This window comes from Triplophysa dalaica, chromosome 24 (assembly GCF_015846415.1).
Source record: "Triplophysa dalaica isolate WHDGS20190420 chromosome 24, ASM1584641v1, whole genome shotgun sequence".
NCBI lineage: Eukaryota > Metazoa > Chordata > Actinopteri > Cypriniformes > Nemacheilidae > Triplophysa > Triplophysa dalaica.
The window spans coordinates 11,546,960-11,567,080 of NC_079565.1; the positions used below are offsets into that span (position 1 = coordinate 11,546,960).

Consider the following 20,121-nt stretch of genomic DNA (forward strand, 5'->3'; position numbering starts at 1 on the left):
TTGCTTTGCTTACACTTTGTAACACTGTAGGTACAAAAATACACAAGTTGCAGGGTTCATGCACATGGCAGCCGGGAGGCAGCAGAATGAAATTTCAAACCCCCCAAAATATCTAAACATGTGTGTAGCTGTTGTGTTAATACACACAGTCCTAGCTCTAGGTAATAAATCCATTAATGATTAATAATAAAATACAAGGGATGGAGGTGTGGGGATATTTTTAAAGACGAAATATGAATTGTCACACAGAGACATTCCAACACACATTTAGGGGAAGAGGTTCACACCACACAGAGTCTCCCAACACCAGATATTAAAGGTAAAAGCACATTTATTTTATGCCTTAAAAGGACAGTTCACCCAAAAATACAAATTCTGTCATGATTTATTCACCCTCATGTCATTCAAAATCTGTATGTGACTCTTTCATCTGTGAAACACAAAAGAAGATATTTCATGAAATGTCTAAGTGGGTCTGTGTTCATACAATGGAAGTCAACGAGGTTCAATGTTGTTCGGCTGCCAACATTTTTTAAAATAAGTCATACCGGTTTGAAATGACATGAAAGTGAATAAATGATCAAATAATTTTCATTTTGTGTGAACTTTCTCCTTAAATACCCAATAATATAGATTTTTCTTTTCAAACCATTTCAAACCATTTTCAACCAAATTGCACATATGTGTCTGTCTAATACATTCCAAGTTGAGAAATTTTACTAATAATGGCTGTCTACCGTTTTCTCAAAACTCACACATTTTTTTAAGTATTCATAAAGTCCATTTTTCTGGACCACCTGATTTACAATTATTCAAATGATTTTTGTTTTTGATGTATGTTTATTATGTACAATGTTTCTAGTACATTCAGAACAAATCAAATGACTGATTCACTCATACGTTTGGATAGAACAAGTGGAATTAATGTGTCAGAAAGGAGAGTTTACTCCCATTTTCTCGCCATCATTCTGTAACAAACCTGTAAGACTTTCTTACATTTGTGGAAGCTGAGCATAAGTACAAACATTGCATTTATATTTTTGGAGTTTGACGTCCCCTCATCATGCAATATAAACAGGATCACTGATAGCTTTTATTGATGTGCATCCCCATGTCACAGGAAGCTGAACATAGTTCTTGGATCTGTGTGTAATTTATACATTTGAGTGCATTTATATGAGAATGAGCAAATGAGAATCGTCGCTTTTTGGTGAATAACCTACACCACTTCTCTAGAAATCCAACTTACTGCTTGAAAGACTCACAAAGTCAATACTGCGACACAAGAGCAGACAGAAGAAAAGTGTAGAACCCGGGTAGAAACACTTTAGTTTGCGAATCAAATGAATGTGTAATTTGAAACAAACCCACTATCCCGAGAACTAAAGCGTTAAGCACAGATCAAGGTAACACTTCTATTTGAAAGGCACTATATGCTCGCTTTGTAGCTCTGAAAGTTTCCTATTTACAAATAATCTAAGCAGCAACCTAAATTGCACAAGCTGCACACAGTATGTTCGACTGAAATTATACATTAAGGTAACAGTGACGTCATGGAAATGAGTTTATAGAAACTGTACATAATGCCTTTCAGCTAAAGTGCTACAGTCACACGTTTATCAAAAGAGGGCAGTTAGAGAAGAGCCACCATGCAGGCACCTTCACCCAGAGAGGGCTCACACCAGTGGGCGTGGCAGGGCGGGGCAGAGGGGCGGAGCAGACAGTGAAGCAGCAGGTTGTCACACATACACACCCTCGGGATTCAAACTGGACACCAGGGGGTTCTGCAGGTTACGCGGGTGACCCAGAAACTGTTTGGCGGTGGGACGCGGAGGCGAATCTGTGGCAAAGCAAAATATGGCCGGTAAAATATCAACAAAGTGTAATGAGAAGTGCATAAATGATGGATGCATTTTCATTTTTGGGTCCGTTTAAGAACAGCCATTGAGAATACATTGAAAATACAGTGCAGCATGTGTGTAGGCCGTACCATTGTTGATGTGTTTGTCCTGCAGTTCTTGCATCAGGTCCAGTTGTTCCAGTTGTTCGGTGAGATGTGTGCGGGATTGAGGGGCTCCGGCCTGCTGGATAAACTGCTGTAAATTACACTGTCTCAGCTCCTTATTCAACTCTTCCACCTCGTCCTCCTTAGCCTACATACACAGAGAACAGACGATCACAGACTGCCTGCTCACCCCCGATGGATGAAACACAGTAGCACGATCTATGCAATATGTGTAGTCACGTGTAGTCCTAAATGTGTAGTTCTAAAATATTATTAATTATCGGTTTTTACAACCAGATGTTATGCAAAAAATAAAAACCTTAATGAAGACTGAATGTCTGTTATATTGTTCTGTAAATAGGATACTTATAACACATGCCTATTTTTTTATATTATACACTAATTCACATTGTAGGTGATGTACAGTATATTTGCTTTGAAGGTACGTTCACACTGAAAGCAATCTGCACCGCTGATGTGGTTGAAAGTGACAGCCAAAGACCAAAGACAGTGGTGCAGAGAACATTTCACAAATTATTTTAGGTGTTCTTAATATAGATACTGCAAAATTAATTGAGCTGCTTTCAAAGTAAGAGAAGCGGCTTTTTATTCTTTTAGAATTTCATATGGAATACAGTTCATTAATTAAAAAATTAAGGGCTGTGAAAAGATCAGTCATGATCATGAAGTTTGTGTGTATATAATATATGCCTGTGTACTATGCATATTACTTTTGTATTTAAAAAGACAAACATGCATATATTTAAGAAAAACATAAAAATTCATAAACTATTGGTAAAAATAAATTGAAGTTCATCAAAATATTTCCTTAATATACATGTGAATACATATACACATGTATGTGTTTTTGAATACAAAATGAATATGCATATTACGCATATATATACTGTATTGTGTACGTACACAAATTTTATTCTGGATGCGAATAATCACACAATTTGACAGCTAAATAAAAACAAATGAATTTTTCAATAATTGAAAGCCTTTGTCTGCTTGGATCACCCACTCACCAGCTTGTGTACTGAGGTCATTAGATGCAACCTTTATGTGAAAAACATCCAGCAGATGTCATTGTTGAACAAGGATCTGCTACCAACCAAAAGTTTAACAAATCTTCATTCTCCAGCAGTGTCAGTGTGAACACACCTTGATCCTATGGATTTTATGATTCTGGTAAGTAAAGTGTTAAGTTTATCTGCCTTGTTCTTAACTTTTTTTATTTAAGAAATCCTTGTGGTATTTTATTAAACTTGGACACATTCATTTCAGTAGTCTTAGTATAGTTTAGTTTACATTTTTCAAAGATTTATATTTAAAGAGTTAATTTGCAAAAACGGATAAATCCATTTTAAACATGTTCTATAATCATTTTTTTATTGCATTATAATTAATATCATTGAAACTGCAGTTGGCTTGTTTTGATTAAGTAAAAAAACGAACACAATAACACACAAAAAAACATGATTTTTGCAAATAAACTCTTTATTTTTATATCTTTGAGTTTAATATAATATTTAATTTAATATAATATTAAATGTAATATCTACTATCTATACAGTGGTGCCTTAAAATAAGGTCCCACTTCACTTTTTTATATTTTATTAGAGATTAAAAACGTATGTATATGCATAAGTGTGTTTGAACTAGAGCCACAAAATTTTACCATAAGAGAGGAACTCTTTTATTAACAAATGTTTTTTTAATAAAAGATAATATTGCAGTTAATGTATGCATTTGTGCAGTCAGCATTTTAATCAATCGTCTATTTTTAAATAAAACCTTTTTGCCAAACAATTTTGTCCAACAAATACCAAAAAAGCTCAGTGTTGTCTAATACACCTCATATTTTGATGGTCTTACCTTACAAAGCATTAACGGCAAATATTGTACATCACTAACATGCTTTTACCCACAACTTTATAATCTATAAATATTCACTCAAATTACTTCCAAAAACAGTTTAACAGACGTCACATTGGATGAATATTTGCAAGCACGCAATCAACTCGGAGGAGGCAGTACAGTTTATCACTTTAATATTAAGTTTGTGCCCTGCGGCTCTATTTACAGTAATCTCTGGATTTGTCCTCTATGGGTTTGTTTGTCACTTTGCCGTAAGTGTGTAAGGAGACGAACAAAATTCAAACATAGACAAGTCGGAGGTCACCGCAAAGTATGAGACTCGGGTAACCCCGTGACCTACGTTTTAAAAACTATGATAATTCACCGTCTGCTGGTGTTGGAGGAAATTCAACCTCCTACTTCACAAGCAAGTCTGATCTGATGGGAATAGATTTTCATTATGTAAGACATGGGTCAGTCATGGTCGATTTCCTTGCCTTTTCGTCCACTTTGAGTGGCACTGCGGTATTTTAGATCTTCACAGACTTTCTAGTCTTTGATTGCAAGATGCTGGAATACTGAAATATTGAAAAACTAAGGCTGGTCTGTAATTACATACAGTGTGAAATTCACGGCTGTCTGGCAGGAAAAGAAACTAAGTGAAGGGTACGTTTTTATTAAGTCTTTCCTTCAGAGGTATGCACACGATATAAAAGAGACCATATGTACAATTAAAACACTTATTTCAAAATTTTCATTTCTTTGCTTCCAAAACATCAGTTCATTGTTTGGATCACAGTATCTGCGCATTTGCAGCCAATAGCTACTGGCCTCTCTCTAGAGCCACGCCCTCTCTGCTTACCTTCAGCAGAGTCTCCGCCCTCCCAAGAGCCTTTTCCAGCTCTATAAGCTCCGCCTCCAACTCCTCCCCATGTTTTTGTCGACTTTCAAGCTCCACCTTGACTTCCTCTGCAGAGTCTTTCGAGTCATCTCGGCCGGGCGAAGTCTCCGCCACCAGCCTCTCTTTCTGAATGTCCTTCACGAGCTGCGAGGCACGGCCGTTGAACTCATGCAACTTTTGCCCGCAATCGTCCAGTTTAGCGTGCAGCTCTCCCAACCTTCGCTTCATACCCCGCTCCCGATCTGTTTCTGCCTTAAGCTCCGCCTCCCAGAGCTCCTCCTCCTCCAGCTCCTGCTGGTTCTTCCACAGTGCCTCTTCCAACACATCTATCTCCTCCTGTAAGGTCGATTCCTCACCGGATGACCGTTCGCAAGACTCACATTCCGTCTCTACAGTCACCAGCTGGGACTCAAGGTTTCTTAACTGCTCTTGTTGCTGGTGTAAACGTCGGAAAATGTCCTCTTTGGAAGGTCCGGGCAGGTACGCCGCTTGAGGAACCGGGGACAACCTTTGTTCAGGAGAAGGCGTTTTCCGCAAATCCTTTGTTTTTGTACGAGAGGTGCTGGAAGGACCTAAGTTGAAGGTCAAGGACTTTTTCGGCAAGCCCCGTTTGGCTTCTGGTGTAGACGGCTTGTGGAGAGGAAGTGTGTGGTTGTGTGGACTTGGCTCTTCGCTGCTGCTGGGGCCGGTCCGTCTGAGGAAGAACTGCACCTCGCTGCTGTGCTGGCCCAGTTTGGCCAAGGACTCCAGTGGACGCTCATTGGCCAGAAGTTGGCGCTCGGTGTCTCTCAGTCTCTGAATAAGAATGTAGCGACCCGTCTGACCTATAAACGACACAAATGTAGAAAGAATAAAAAATCAGCTACAAAATGATCTATGACATTCTGACACCTTTAACAAATATTTTTTTTATCCAAAGCAACTGGCAGTAACAGGACCAGTTCCAATGGAGCAAGTGGGACTATCCTGGAATCGCTTTAAGTACATTGGCTAATTCAATGACCCCCTTGTTGAGCCAATAAGTGCTCAACCACACCACTAATTCTAGACAATGTTAAGGTTTAATCTCCAATAAAAAATGCTTCTTTAGTATTTCAGGTAGCGGTAGGGGTGTGTTTAAGCTTAGTCGTACTTACCAATGGCTTGGGCAAGTGCAATGACTACATCTTGGCATGATGTCTCCTCTGAAAGGCCGCAAACCACTCGGACAACCCCGTCCACCCAAACTTTCAGCTCCATCAGAAACGCCGAACTCAGATCAGCTCACATCAGCAGTGCATCCTAACGTCTGGATTCTGAAACGATAAAGATTAAAGAGTTCAGATAGTTTCATCACTTGAACAAGATATCAAGTATCAACTTTGGATGCAATCAGATGTGCTTTTACCTATCTTAGCGAATGGAGGGAATTTTACCTGACTTATAATTAAACAATTCCATAGACTTGATGAATAGGCCAGAACCAAACCTACTAGCAATGGCCCGGATCACACAACCTACAGCAACACATCATGCTAACAACCACACAGAACACCCAAGCAACTGCGTATTCACAGAAACGTCTTTACAACCCCACACAACGTAGCAACTCCCTGGCAACCACCCTATTACATTCTAATGGCACATTTAGTACACACCACAAAACAGATCCGATAAGAACAACCAAGCTACCTTCACTATTATGCTACCTATCTTTTTACAATGTCAAACCCGGCAGGATTTCCAGCCATGAGACAAGAAATCTTGAAGAACATAAGGTCCAGTGGGTAAGCAAATTTCAAGAGCTATTATTAGCAGAAAGCTGATGGACTCTGAAGCGTAGCACTGCTCCAATTATATGCACTGCCGGCTTCCTTCAAAGGCGTTTTGGCAGATTAACGCTTATAGGAACAGACAAGCAGAACGTAGACCTTCAGAGACTGTATGTGCTTGCAAACGCGCACGACTCCACTTTGAAGCCTCACAGCAGGAACAGATGGCTTTGTTAAGGTAAGGTTTAGCCATGCTACGTTAGATGTATATCTGCCTGAGAGGTGACATACATGTTGGCTCTTTGACTGTTGCATACTTTGGTAAAGTCTTCAGCAGTTAGTATGAAACATTCAAAGGCATAGAGCATCTGCCAAGCACCAACGATGGTTGTTATACCTCAAGGCAATTTGAAGATATGTTTAATAAAGATGAAAGAGAACAACATTTTGCAGTTGGATGAACCTCATAAAGCCTGTCAGAAACATGTTTGAGTCAAATTACAAGAAAATATATTTGCGAAGAGATGCAATGTGTTTTTAAAACAAAAACTTGGCTATTTATACAATGTATGCCTTTCTGAATGAGTCATTCTTTGTAGCAGAGACATACACAAAAAGATTAACATCCACGCTATCAACATCAACTTGTGACTTATTTCAAACCGTCCCAAAACTTAATATCCTGCTTTTTTCCACCTGCTCTTGTTTTCCTTATGGCCTCCACTCTTTGTGTTCAGAAGCTCTGCTGGCTAATTTTGAAGCATTCCTCCGGCCCGTCTGCACTGAAGCTGAGGAATGCTACCTTGTTGGCCTGTGTTCAGAAGAGTGCAGAGTAAAACAAATCTTTCTTTGTCTCCTGTAGCTCCAACAGGCTCATACTAAATCAAGGCCACGGCCCCCGGGTACACATTTCAACAGCCTGCGGTTACCATAGACACAAAGCAACGGACGTGAAGTATGAATCACAGAGAGAAGAATCAACAGGTGTCAGATGCATCGGGCTAGGGACAGTATAGATTTATGTTGAACTCATATTTGGGCCCCAATGAGAAGGTGCTGTGGGTGGTTGCCAGGAAACTGCTGTGTGGTGGCTGGTGGTTTTAAAGTAGCCTTAAGTCAAAGGAACTACACAAAATTTGTCTTTAACTACTTCATTTATTCTTATGTCTGCAAGGTGAAAAACACAAATTTTCATATTTTTGGGTGGATCACCACCTGCTTAATCTGTTGATCTTTACATAGTTTAGATCCCTCACACATGTCCAGGCCCACTGCTTCAGAAATGCAGACCCAACCCAGACACATCTTAATGTTGCCTTGTCCCATCTGAGAGACTCCTCCAAATACTATTACTGGAATTATATCAATAATCTCTCATCATCATCATCTTTTTGTCTTGTGGCCCTCTGGAAATGATTCTAAGCAAAGTGCTTGTTTGTGCATGAGGGGTGTGGCCTTTTCCTAATGGAAACAGATGTGCTAAAACATGTGTGCAACATGCCAAAAATCATTTAGAACATCTTGGCAACCACATAGCAGCACAATGGACATAACCCGAACACAGTTTTCATTCATAGCCATTGAGGTGCAACAAATCATAATTGCATCTCTTTAGATCCCACATAAGTTATACACTACAGGTCATTAGCTTTAGAACACTTGAGTGAAATGTTTTGACCTGAATGTGTATATTAAAGCACCTGAAATTAGTTCCGCAGATCAGATTTTTTTGCAAACATAGATGTTTTTATTGCAAAACTAACATTTTATTTATAAAAATGTTTTTGAAAGAGTAATGCATACATGTTTTATATAGATGCAAACTCCTTTATTATTTAAAAAAATATCAATTTAAACATTTCTGCAAATTCTAGGCCAAAGGTGACTATATTAACTATGCTAAAACATAAGTTTTAATTGATTTTTGTAACAATTCCCATTTCCTTTGCGTTGGATGATTCTAAAATGTGGAAAAATATGAATAAGTGAGCGAAGTAAAAAATTTAATAGGTAGTGTACACACAGCTCTTTCTCACACAAAACACCTGGGAGAAGAAAAGCTATTCTATGTTTTACAACACCCCACCATTAACACATGGCATAACACGTCTAATGTTTCCGCTTCTTTAACATCAAAGACATTTGTTAAAATACGTAAAAAGGGTTTGAATGGAAGCAATGAGAAATGTAAAAGAGCTTTTCTCATTAGTTAAATCTGCAATTCACAACAATTTTTATTAAAAATAAAGAAAACAAAAATAGTGTTCAAAACTGTCTCTTTACCTAACCCGCATTCACAACAGTGAGCTTATAATGACTATTTAAAGTTGTAAATTATTTTTTATGTATAAATGTAAAGTTACCTGCAATTTTTTATTTCAAACAGAGATGGCGATATAGAGGCAAAAGTTACAGATTGCAGCTTTAATCATCAAATGAATGGGGTGCTGAGAAAGCAAACAGATTTGCGGTGTTTGGTGGGTGTGTGAGGAGAGAGAATTATTGCCGTCTCCTCTCATTATGCATTAAACTGTGATTTATCAGGATGGCATCTCCACCCGACGCCAATGATGCATTGTGCTACAGTGTAGTTTGGTGATATCTCTGCCCAGTGGCACTTTATAAATAAAAAATGATACGTTTGTTGAAATAAAATATTTACAGGACATGTCTGTTTAATCTTTTTGTTGTATGATTTTTTACTTTATTCACTTTATTAATAGATACAAATGTACCTGCTCTCTTATTCAGCAACCACATATCCATCAGACAATGTGGAGCAAGTCTTGTACATGCCCTACCACAAACACTATTAAACTTAAGTTGCTCTGCGGTTAACATTTTTTCTCTCTATTTCCTCTCTCATGATGGAGTGATTACAGTGCTTTGATTCAACCTGTACTGTACCCTACGAACGTGTCATTACTTTCACACATGAATAACTGCAGGTTCAGCTTCCCTAGACGAAGTTTCCATCCACAACGTGAACAGATATTCTTTCATAATGGGTTTGTTTCTATAATACCATACAGCAATAAATGCATCAGACCAAAATATTGCACGGCTGTCTGAACACAGTATGTTTAGTATAGACGCAGATGTGATGGAATTTATTTGGGGGGGGGTCATGGAAATAAGTCTGTTTGTAAAATGATTTATAGAAGATTTAAAAAACCCTCATTTCATTCCAAACCTGTTTGATTTTCTTTCTTCTGCATAACACAAAAGAAGATATTTTGAAGACTGTTGGTAACCAAACAACATTGAACCCCATTGACTTCCATTGTATAAACAGTTCCGTTTCTATGAAACTGTCTGCCAAATACATAAACGTCATGCAATATTTGTATAGGATTTTTATAGTTTACAAATCAATTTCTATTGTTTTTTCATTTGAAACAATAAAGAACCCTGCGAAAGGTTTGGTCCATGCATACATTTTAAGTGTAGCAGTATATGTGAAAAACTTGATACCCACTCAGTGTGAATGAATGGACCGCTGACCCTTGACTCTTAACACAGGAATGTTGAGGGCACAAAAAAAGTGACCAAGCTTCACCTCTAAACTAAACAAAGACGGTCTTCGAAAACAAAAGAGAATGTCACCCCACTGCCCAAAAATCTCTATCTTGACTACGCACATAGCATACAAACTGTGAGAGTGTGGGCAGGCATTTTTGTCAGGCAGCCCGGGAGAAGCTTTCAGACTTCTGAGTCTACTTCTGCACCGCTGAAAGCTAAATAAGGGCCCATCTTGTATCCAAAATGATTTGTATGCAGCTGGAAGAATCCTAGCTGTTAGATATTAGGATCAAGGTGCTGATGTTATGAACAAGGGCGCTATGTTCATTTCTGATGACAGAAGGCACCCAGGTGTAAAGCAAGTCCAGAGAGAAAATTTGGTTTTGGTTAGTCATATACAACAAGCCTGGCAAACACAGCAAAAAGGAGGAAACTAGTAGTTGCCCAGCCTTAAAAACCTTTCCTTTATTGTCATAACTAATTCTTCCACTGTATTTGTATAAATAGCCGTGTCCTTTTAAGCCATCAAACTCTATTCATGACCAACTCTATTCATGTGGTATGCCCGCTTGCAACATGACACTTTGTTCATAAGTTATTCATCGCCTAAATAATTGAGAACTATGTTCTGCTCTTTTTACAACATTGCATCCTGCTCCAAATATATCTAGATGATAAATATCAACGCCTGTGGTATTAAAAGGTAGATCGCCAACATGGAAAGTCCTGAGGCATTGGCCTGTTTTCAATGCAAGACCGAACAGGTGCACCTACTGTGAGTGGCTATATTAAAGCAAGAACAATCTCCCGTGGTGGTACGACAAAGAAGTGAAATGTTTGAAACTGGTGCGCATCAACCATCTAAAACTTTGAAAATCGTTTTTGAAGGAGATTTTGAAAACAACAATATAAGATAGGTCTGGATTGTCAACTAGTTGGGTATTCTACATCAATTATGTAAATTCTTAATTGAACCGAATTATAATTTAACAATAATTTGACAAATAAATGACAACAATTGACAGTACTTTTGGGTGAACTAATTCGTTTAGATGACTTTAAGTTTATAGTTGTGCAGTACAGAGACCTGTAGGTATGCTGCATGTTGACCACTATCTTTTGTTTTCAGATGTAAGGTTTATTTAAAATCTGTGCTGAATTCAACCCCTACTGAGAATAAACAGCTTTCTGCATTCCTTCTGCGGGTTGAGGTCAGGGGTCTGTGTTCGGCCCTTTAAAGTTTCCGTGAATGTTTTGAAAAGGTCTGGAATATAAAATCTCATTTCACATTATGCAGCGTGCAGTGTTTTCTGAATCCATGGCAGGAACCACGTTTCTGTCAGACCGTTATTGGAATGTGTGTGTTGCGAAAAGCTACATTCCTGGTGTGGGAGCATTGGGATGTGTGTGCATTCCTGACGTCCTCCTGCCTGCCTTATTCAGATAGCTGTTCTTACAAGTGTTCTGAACCTGAAAATCTGTGGTTACCTCCCACTAAGAGAACAAGCAACGTGTTACCCACCCCCACCCCCAACAGAGCGTGCAACAAAGTCTTGCCACTTTTTGGTGCTTTTTTTGTTCATCTCCATGTGAATTACAAAAATATTCTATGAAGAGTTTTAAGATGAAACCAAGCCAACTAGCTCTGAGGAACTTTCACCCTAAAGCAGTGTGAATACAATAATAAGAAAAGGCTTAAAGAAAAATGAAAAAAGGACTTTGCCAATATAAAATTGGTATTGTTACAAAAGTAAAGATATATTTTAAATATATTTAAATCTTATAAATCTAATCCTACAAACACACATTACAAAAAAAATAATAATGTTAAATAATGTTAAATAATTTATTTTGTATGTATGTATCTATTTAATTTATATTTATTTTTAAATTACAGTTATTAATTATAATAGATATTAATGAATATGTGGAACTGAACAGATACTTCTCGCTTACTTGTTAGCAATCATGATGTTATCGCTAGCGGATATAACCAGTAGTCATTATTTTGCTACATTTTGTAACCAAGCAGATGGGAACTTCGGGGCTACGGCACTAAGCAACAGCGGCAAACTGCTTGTGGTTCCCAAGAGAATATATTTTTTTGGGTGATACCTGCTGAAGCGTAACACACATACTCTCTCTCTCTCTCTCTCTCATTATGTAAGCTTTGCTAAATAATTACCTCGAGAGCCTTGGGACATATAAAGCGTCAGCACCTGGAATTCTTGCACGGTTCCAAGTATCCTTGACGTACGGCGCAGAGATGCAAAGATGTTCCTCCCAACGTTCCGGACCTGACAAGTGTGCAAATAAGCATTCGTGGGAATTTGAGCCCCATAAGAGATCGATTGCTTGAGACATGGGAACCGGAGATGAATCAATTGCGATGCGGATCTGAGCTCTAACAGATTATCAAAGATTATCAAACAAGTGAGCTTTGTGAGAAAAACTGTGAAGGGGGTCAGGACGCGACATGACAAAATGAGAGACAGACCGAAGTCATCCCTGAACTGTGATCAAATGAACAGCAGATGCTAAGGAAAGGTAGAAAATAGAAGTGTCGCTTGGCCTCAAAACATTAAGACTTTGCTCTTCTAAAAATAAACACGTTTGTCTCAGAAATTCACACTTTGAGAAAAGATTTTATATGCTTAGTAACCACTAAACCGAGTCTTGATATCCAACAAAGCCAAATAACTTTTAACCAAGTTCGAACTTGAAGGACGCAATGTGTCCTTGCTGATAGTTATATAAGACTTTAATGATGTGGTTCGCCGCCTTTGTGTGTTTTGTAAGCAGACGGTCTGTGTTGTGGTTATTTTGCTTTTTGTCTCATGCTTGCACCAATCGGGATCTGTCAACATCAAACCACCTCTGAGAAAAGCTGGGTGGTCCTAGATGCCGAATCTAGCAGTTACAATATCTTGATTATTCCCGCATTTTCATTTCTTCTCAATTTTTCTTGGATTTGTTTATTATCTAAGTTTGATTTGTCTAGTTCACGGAGATCTAGCCTGAACTTGAAAGCAATTTAAATGTTTTTCATTGTGTTATCGGGCTATCTTCACGCTTTTGCGCACACATTTTTACACCTTCTTGAATTTGTCAATGGAGTGTTAAAAACAGAAACTTGCACATCATGTGTGAGCAGCGAGAGGCAGAACCAGAAGATCAAGACAAAGATAGAGAGGAATGGAGAGAAGGCTTTTATTGAATACTTAAGAGTACAAAGCAAGCTAAAGATCGGCATGTAAGGTGAAACTGTTCATCCTAAGCAAGCACACAGAAGCTTTCTCAAACCCTAATGGACGCTCACTCAACATTGATCCAATAAATCCAATGAAGCTTAGTGGTCACCATAGGGTATGACTGGTCTGTTTTTTTGCTACAATCAGCACTTTTAGGAAAGACCTCACAAATCCTGCCAATAGCACATATGGGTCATAAAAGGAAAATTTAAGAAATTACTTACATTTATTAATTTGGATGCTTTTATCCAAAGCGACTTACAAGTAGGAGAGCATATAAACATTTTGTCAACACGCTAAACAGTGCCGTTAGTTTACAAGGCCATGCTACTAGGAAGATTAAAGTTGGAGTAAGCAAAGGAGAGAATGAAGAACATTTTTTAAAGACAGACTGTTGTTGGTTAGTCAAGTAAATGCGGAGCAGGTATGTTTTGAGCTGGTCATATATGTTCAGGTATGTTTTGATATTAGTACCATTAAAATAACATTATATATTTTAGTACAATGTAAACAACTTGTAGAATTTTTGTAGAGTTAATTTACTTAATTTGTTTGCACAGGTTTTGTATGTGAACTTATATAAAACATGTGTTAAAAAATGTTTTATTCACGCTCATGTCATTTTTGTGTGTAAATTAAGTAACAAATTAAGTAAATGCTACTTATTGTTTTTTTCAGTGTACCATTTAGATTATTTGGCATTATGACATTTTTTTTAAATGAACACATAATTCTTATTACCGTAATGCAATAAAACCTTATTTTTATTATTATGAAACAAATAAAGAAATTATTTTACATGTATATAATTATTGTGAATATAAAATATTTACACATTGGGGTGTTTACATTATAATTTTAATAAATAAATAATTATTGCATTTAAAAAATCATGGAATTGTAGTCATTTTTATATCACAATAAAGATATGAACCACTATACGTATAGGAAAAACGAGGAAAGTGCCCTTAACTGTCACAACCCATAAATAAAAATTATTTCATAATTTTTCACCCTCTTGTCATTTCAAACCTGTCTGAATTTCTTTTTTCAGCAGAACACAAAAGAAGATATTTTAAAGAACGTTGGAAACCAGACAACATGAACCCGATTGACTTCCATTGTATAGGCACAAAACCAACCACTGAGACATTTCTCAAAATATCTTCTTTTGTGTTCCAATGTAGAAAGAGTCATATACAGATGTGTGTGTAAATAAATAATGATAGAAGTTTCTTTTTCGGGTGAACTATCCCTTTTAACGGTCTTCAAACCAAAGACACTGACACTAAGCTTGTTGTAAAATATGAGTTTCCAGTGTACAGTTTTACCACTAACGCTTGCACCGGCCATATCTCTCCCTCCGGATCAATGTTTTAGCACCGTTCTGCACCTGCATTTCTAATAGATAGCTGTGTACCCACACCCGCTGTTTGTCATGGGTAACAGCAGGCGTGATGAAGAAGTGGCCTGCCGGTAGATCAGCCACTCTGACAGCTTTCTAGAGGCGTCAGATGAGACCTGATCAGCTTAACAAGCCAAGTGCTGAACCGTCACTTTAACCGGCCCTCCGGCACTCCCCTATTAACACAGAGGTGAGCTGAACGCTTACTGCATTTGCCTTTACGACACAAATTAAGTTATCAATGACTTATTAAATTTAATATCGAATGACATCAGAAATAACAACACTCGTTGGTATTACGATTGCTAATATTAGGGTTAGGCGATCATTTTAACGCCTTGCTCTGTGAAACCTATTATTTTGGCATGATTGATATTACTTTAAATCACACTGTTCTAAGCCATAAGACACACAAGTTTCACCCGGAAGATGTCAAAGTGATAGTTAACTCAAAAATGTCCCTCTCGCGTGTCTCCAAGCCTTTATAAATGTCTTTCTATCGAACACAAAAGAAGATATTTTGAAAAATGTGAAAAACCTGTTCTGGGCCACCATTGAGTTACATAACTGTTCCCCAGATCTGTTGGGTTATAAACATTCTTTCAAATATCTTTCTTTGTGTTCAGCAGAACAACCAAATGTATACAGGCTTGGCAAAACTTAAGGATGAGTAAATTTTGACCGAAGTTTCATTTTCAGGTGAACTGTCCCTTTAAAAAAATCTCAAGCGTTCCATTATAGAAAAGGGGGACCTGAGGACCGTACAATAATAGCAAATAGGGGTGGGCTCCTTTAACCTAGGTCATTAAGTCACCTAGCAACTACCCAAACAACCAGTAACTACGTAGCAACCACCAAGAAACCCTGCTAATTACCTAGCAAACACTCAAAACACCTTAGCAACCGCATGGTAACCACATAGCAACAACTCACAACAGCCTAGCATCATGATGGTGAGTTTTGCATGGGCACACCAACCACCACTCACATATATATTTTTTTTTAATGTGAATCTGTTTTAATATATAACCGATGAATGGCACCTCATAATTTTCAACTTTAAATATATAAATGACATATTTGACTTGAACACATGATGCAGGTTATATTAAATGAATGCAATTCTTAACAACAACAAAAATGCTTTAGACTGAGTCCTAAAAAGTAAGGTTTTGATGAGTAAATTTGTTTGGAAATAAGAAAATGATATCACATCACTCCTAATGACATATTAACCAGATTTGTGTGTGTGAAGGGCTTTAAAGCACCCTATCTTTAACAGAGCGAATGTAATGAAACACCACTGACTGACAGAGGATTGTGGTTGTAGATTAAAAGCAAACATCACACAATCACATTCCAGCCTCGACACTTTTCATCTTTTATCCATCATACATATCACTTCTCTCACAAGACGAGAACACATTGAGTTTTAGGGAAATAAACAGCAGATGCATTTTTATAAACCCTACGAAAAAATCAACCTCTTTAAAGAATCTTCAGTGAACATATCCAGTGACCTCATTGTACATGAATCATTGATCTCTTAGTAATACAAATATACTGGTCTGATCACTCATCGTGAGCAGAACTCAAATAATGTCTCATAGACAGCAATGAGATTCAGTCAAACTGAGACAAACCGCGGTCTCATGGTTTTCAGATGTTTCCCTCTCGGATTTCAGAAAAGCTCTCAACTATATTTTCGGATTTGCCAAGATCTTAACCTGAACTCAAACATTTCTCATTGAATTCTCCCAAGACCAAATGACCCAACAATAATATGGAAACAATTGTTTCATTCATGTCTCGTTTTAATACTTACAAGGAATACTGAAAACATCCAAGATCTACTCTAAACATACCTGAGAACTTTGTGAAGTAAATTGACTTTCACACGGAGATCTCAATGCTCTGGACCAACAGGTTGATTTACAAATCCACCAAATATGTGAAGTGCAGAAATTCTCTTACCTTGTAAAACATAAAATCCCTTTATTTTTCAAGTGCTGCTTCCAGGAGAAATTATAAATATCCCAAAATGTCCTTTGAGAAGACAGACGTGGATCTTAGTAGAGAACGGGGCAGATGTGCAGGTTGTAAAAGCTCCTGAGGAATGCTGATATCCCCGGCGACTTTCTGACAGCACTTCCCACTCACATCTAAAGCTCTCTCTCTCTCTCTCTCTCTCTCTCACCCCGCCTCAATGGCCTCTGCTGATACAACCAGCTCCGCCCATGTCTCCAGGTAGGAGGAGGGTCTTGTTTTGTTTTGAGCAGTTTCTGTCACACACTTTTAACGACCCTCACATACACACACACACACACACACACCCATTCACACATGTACACAAATGAGACATATAATTATAGACATCTATTGTTTTAAACCCAGCTAATAATAAGGGCTACAAATTACCTCAATAAAAGGTCAGTCTTATTTTTCAAATCAGGATGTGTAAAAGGAAGGTCAGATTTTATCCACTTTTGCCAACAATTGTGTCATTACAGAATAGTTTATATTTATAACGAAATTTTGAATAGCAAACACAATTAAAACTAAAGCCCATTGTACATAGAATCCGAAATTTGCGTACAAAATTCTCACCGGTTAAAAAATATAACTACCTCACGTTGTGTCAACCACAAGTCTCTGATCTTTTCGTCTGTCATTTAAAAATATGACTGGGTATGATGTTCTGCGTTTTTCGCATCCATAGCAAGCATTTTGAAAATTTATTTGACAATTCAGAGACAACTTAGAACAAGCGTCAAATGTGAAAAAACGCATACCAAAATTTCTGACTGTATGTGAAAGGACCTTAAGCCTAAAACACACAAAATATATTGTTCTTATCCTGATGTCATTTTTCATTAGAGGACACACACACAGGGTGACTGAGCATTATGGGAGTGTTTTTGCAGTCAGCGATCTTAGTGTGAGTGTAACCAGATGCTTACCACGGAAGTCACCGTGTCACATGTTTAGCTATTCAAACAGATCTCTCTCTGTCTCTCTCTCTCTCTCTCTCTCTCTCTCGCTCTTTCTATCTCGGTATCCTAGAAGTAATTTGTATTGCTCAGATATTGCTCTTTCTTGAGATACTTTATAGTTCTTTATATCTTTCCTGTAGCTCAGCAGTTAGAGCATGTGTAGTATCAAATGTACAGTATTGTGCAATCTTAGTCGCTTTGGATAAAAGTAAAATTACACGCTTTAGAAAACTGGTCTTCACTTATGTTAGGACTATAGTGCTAGTGCAAGTATTGTGTTAGTTAATAGTTTGCAAGTAGCAAAGCTCATCTGGTCTTGGAAAAGAGTTTATATTGAAACCTTGGGAAGACAAATCTGAGAACAGTCTAAGTGTTGAAATATTGTCTCGAAATCGAGAGATTATTCTCAGAAAAACATCTGAGAAAATTAAAGTGTTCGTTCATCAGAAAATTTAAATTCTCAGTGAGTAACAAGTTCAGGCTCTTCTTCAGAGACTATAACAACTCATCTTTTCTGTTTCACAGAAGAACATAAAAAATTCAAACAGTTTTAGAACCACATATATATGGTTGAAAAACCACTGATTGAATTTTTGTGAATTATTCCTTTATGCATACAGTATCTATTTAATCTTATTGCTGTCTAGGAGAAAGTGTCATATTTAAGCATCCGTCACATCTGTCATGGGTCACGTTGTGCTCTGTTGTGTGTGCTGACACACAATATACAGTGAAACCACACCATCAGCTACACGCCGAAACTGAACTACAGCAAAAGATCAGATGAACTTACAAATTGTCAACAAACCATGAAGGTGAATCTCACGAAAACATATCAAGGTAACATTTTATAGGGATGGATGATAAGAGAAATTTAGGTAAAAAGAAAGAAGACCAATTTTAGGACTTTTTTTTAATCTGGCCATTTTCAATAAAGAACATTTGTTTGTTTGCACTTCTCAATCTGTATGTAATAAAATAATGATAAACATTATGTGTGGACATAAGATTTTAAGCTTTACATAATTTTGCATTTATTTATTGTGTAACCAAATAAAAAATACAGAAATTTAAGTAACAAAATGGATAAGCACATACTGAATGAAGAAACAAATAGTGTACATCATGTATATCATATTTATTCTTTTATTCATTTGTCTTTTATGCATTATCACACAAGTTAAACATCTTAATGATGACAAAAAGGCTATGTTTTCTTCATCTACAATATAATTCTATATTTTATTAATGTGATTTTGCTGTAAAATATGACCTAGAAACGTTCATGACACACTATATGAGATTTCCGCATATATACAACAGCTATAGAAGCAAACATATATCTACTGTCCTGTACGACATCTGTCAATGACAGCAGACATATTAAATGACATTGTGATGTCAATATGTTTGCCCACACACAACGCCACACACGAACATGACGTACCTCTACATAGACACAACTTGTTGATCATTGGTTATTGCCAGCATCACATGCCTCCTATAAATAACAAAAGTATGAATTAGCCGGGTTGAATATTTTCAGAGCTTAAAGCGTATTACTTTCGGATTGTCTGTTTTACGTTTCTCTGACACCCTCTTGGTGGCATTCCTGAGGTCAACTCCTAAAACCTCTAATCTCGCGCCCCCTCCCCCTGTAGTATCTGCGACCCCCCATGCACTTTGCAGACGCCTGTTTTAGGGTGATTAGATAGATTAGATTAGATTCAACTTTATTGTCATTACACATATACAGGTACAGTGTAACGAAATGTAGTTTAGGTCTAACCAGAAGTGCAATTAGCAAGTGCAGATATACAGTGTGAATAAATACAGAATACAATATTAGGAAAATAATTTACGTTGGGCATGTACTATGAAAATATGACAATCGGTATGTACTATGAACAATATATACAGAAGGCTATATACTGTGAACATTAATGTACAGGAGGTTATGAACAGATAACAATATAGACTATACAATAGTGCAAGTGACTTGAGTGTGCATTAGTTACAGACATTAGCTATTAAAGTTACAGTGCAGTAGATGAGTTAATGTGGTTATTAAAGGTACGGTGCAATACATGAGTAGATGCAGATATACAGTCACAGTGCAGTAGATGAGTTAATGCAGTTATTAAAGTTACAGTGCAGTAGATGAGTTAATGTGGTTATTAAAGGTACGGTGCAATACATGAGTAGATGCAGATATACAGTCACAGTGCAGTAGATGAGTTAATGCAGTTATTGAAGTTATAGTGCAATAGATGAGTAGATGCAGTTTGTTATGCGATAGATGCAATAATGCAATAGATGAGTTACAGTGCAGTAGGTGAGTTAGTGCAGTTATTAAAGTTACAGTGCAGTAGATGAGTTAATGCAGTTATTAAGGTTACAGTGAAGTAGATGAGTTAATGCAGTTATGAA

General features: G+C 37.3%; 1 protein-coding gene across 4 annotated transcripts in view; it reads right to left on the bottom strand.

Moving 5' to 3' along the window:
• Positions 1 to 20,121, bottom strand: part of rassf7a (Ras association domain family member 7a) — a 35,025-nt gene that overhangs the window by 298 nt on the left and 14,606 nt on the right. For 2 of the 4 annotated variants that reach the window (XM_056740652.1, XM_056740654.1), the window contains exons 2-5: positions 5,906 to 6,064; positions 4,731 to 5,593; positions 1,991 to 2,153; positions 1,754 to 1,840 (exon numbers count right to left, since the gene is read on the bottom strand). In XM_056740652.1, the coding sequence (XP_056596630.1) occupies positions 1,754 to 1,840; positions 1,991 to 2,153; positions 4,731 to 5,593; positions 5,906 to 6,008 (1,216 nt within the window). In that variant the 5' untranslated portion in view covers positions 6,009 to 6,064. Of the gene's footprint in view, positions 1 to 1,753; positions 1,841 to 1,990; positions 2,154 to 4,730; positions 5,594 to 5,905; positions 6,065 to 16,672; positions 16,847 to 19,138; positions 19,193 to 20,121 lie in introns of those variants that run through there. The other 2 variants (XM_056740653.1, XM_056740651.1) reach the window with 2 other exon arrangements.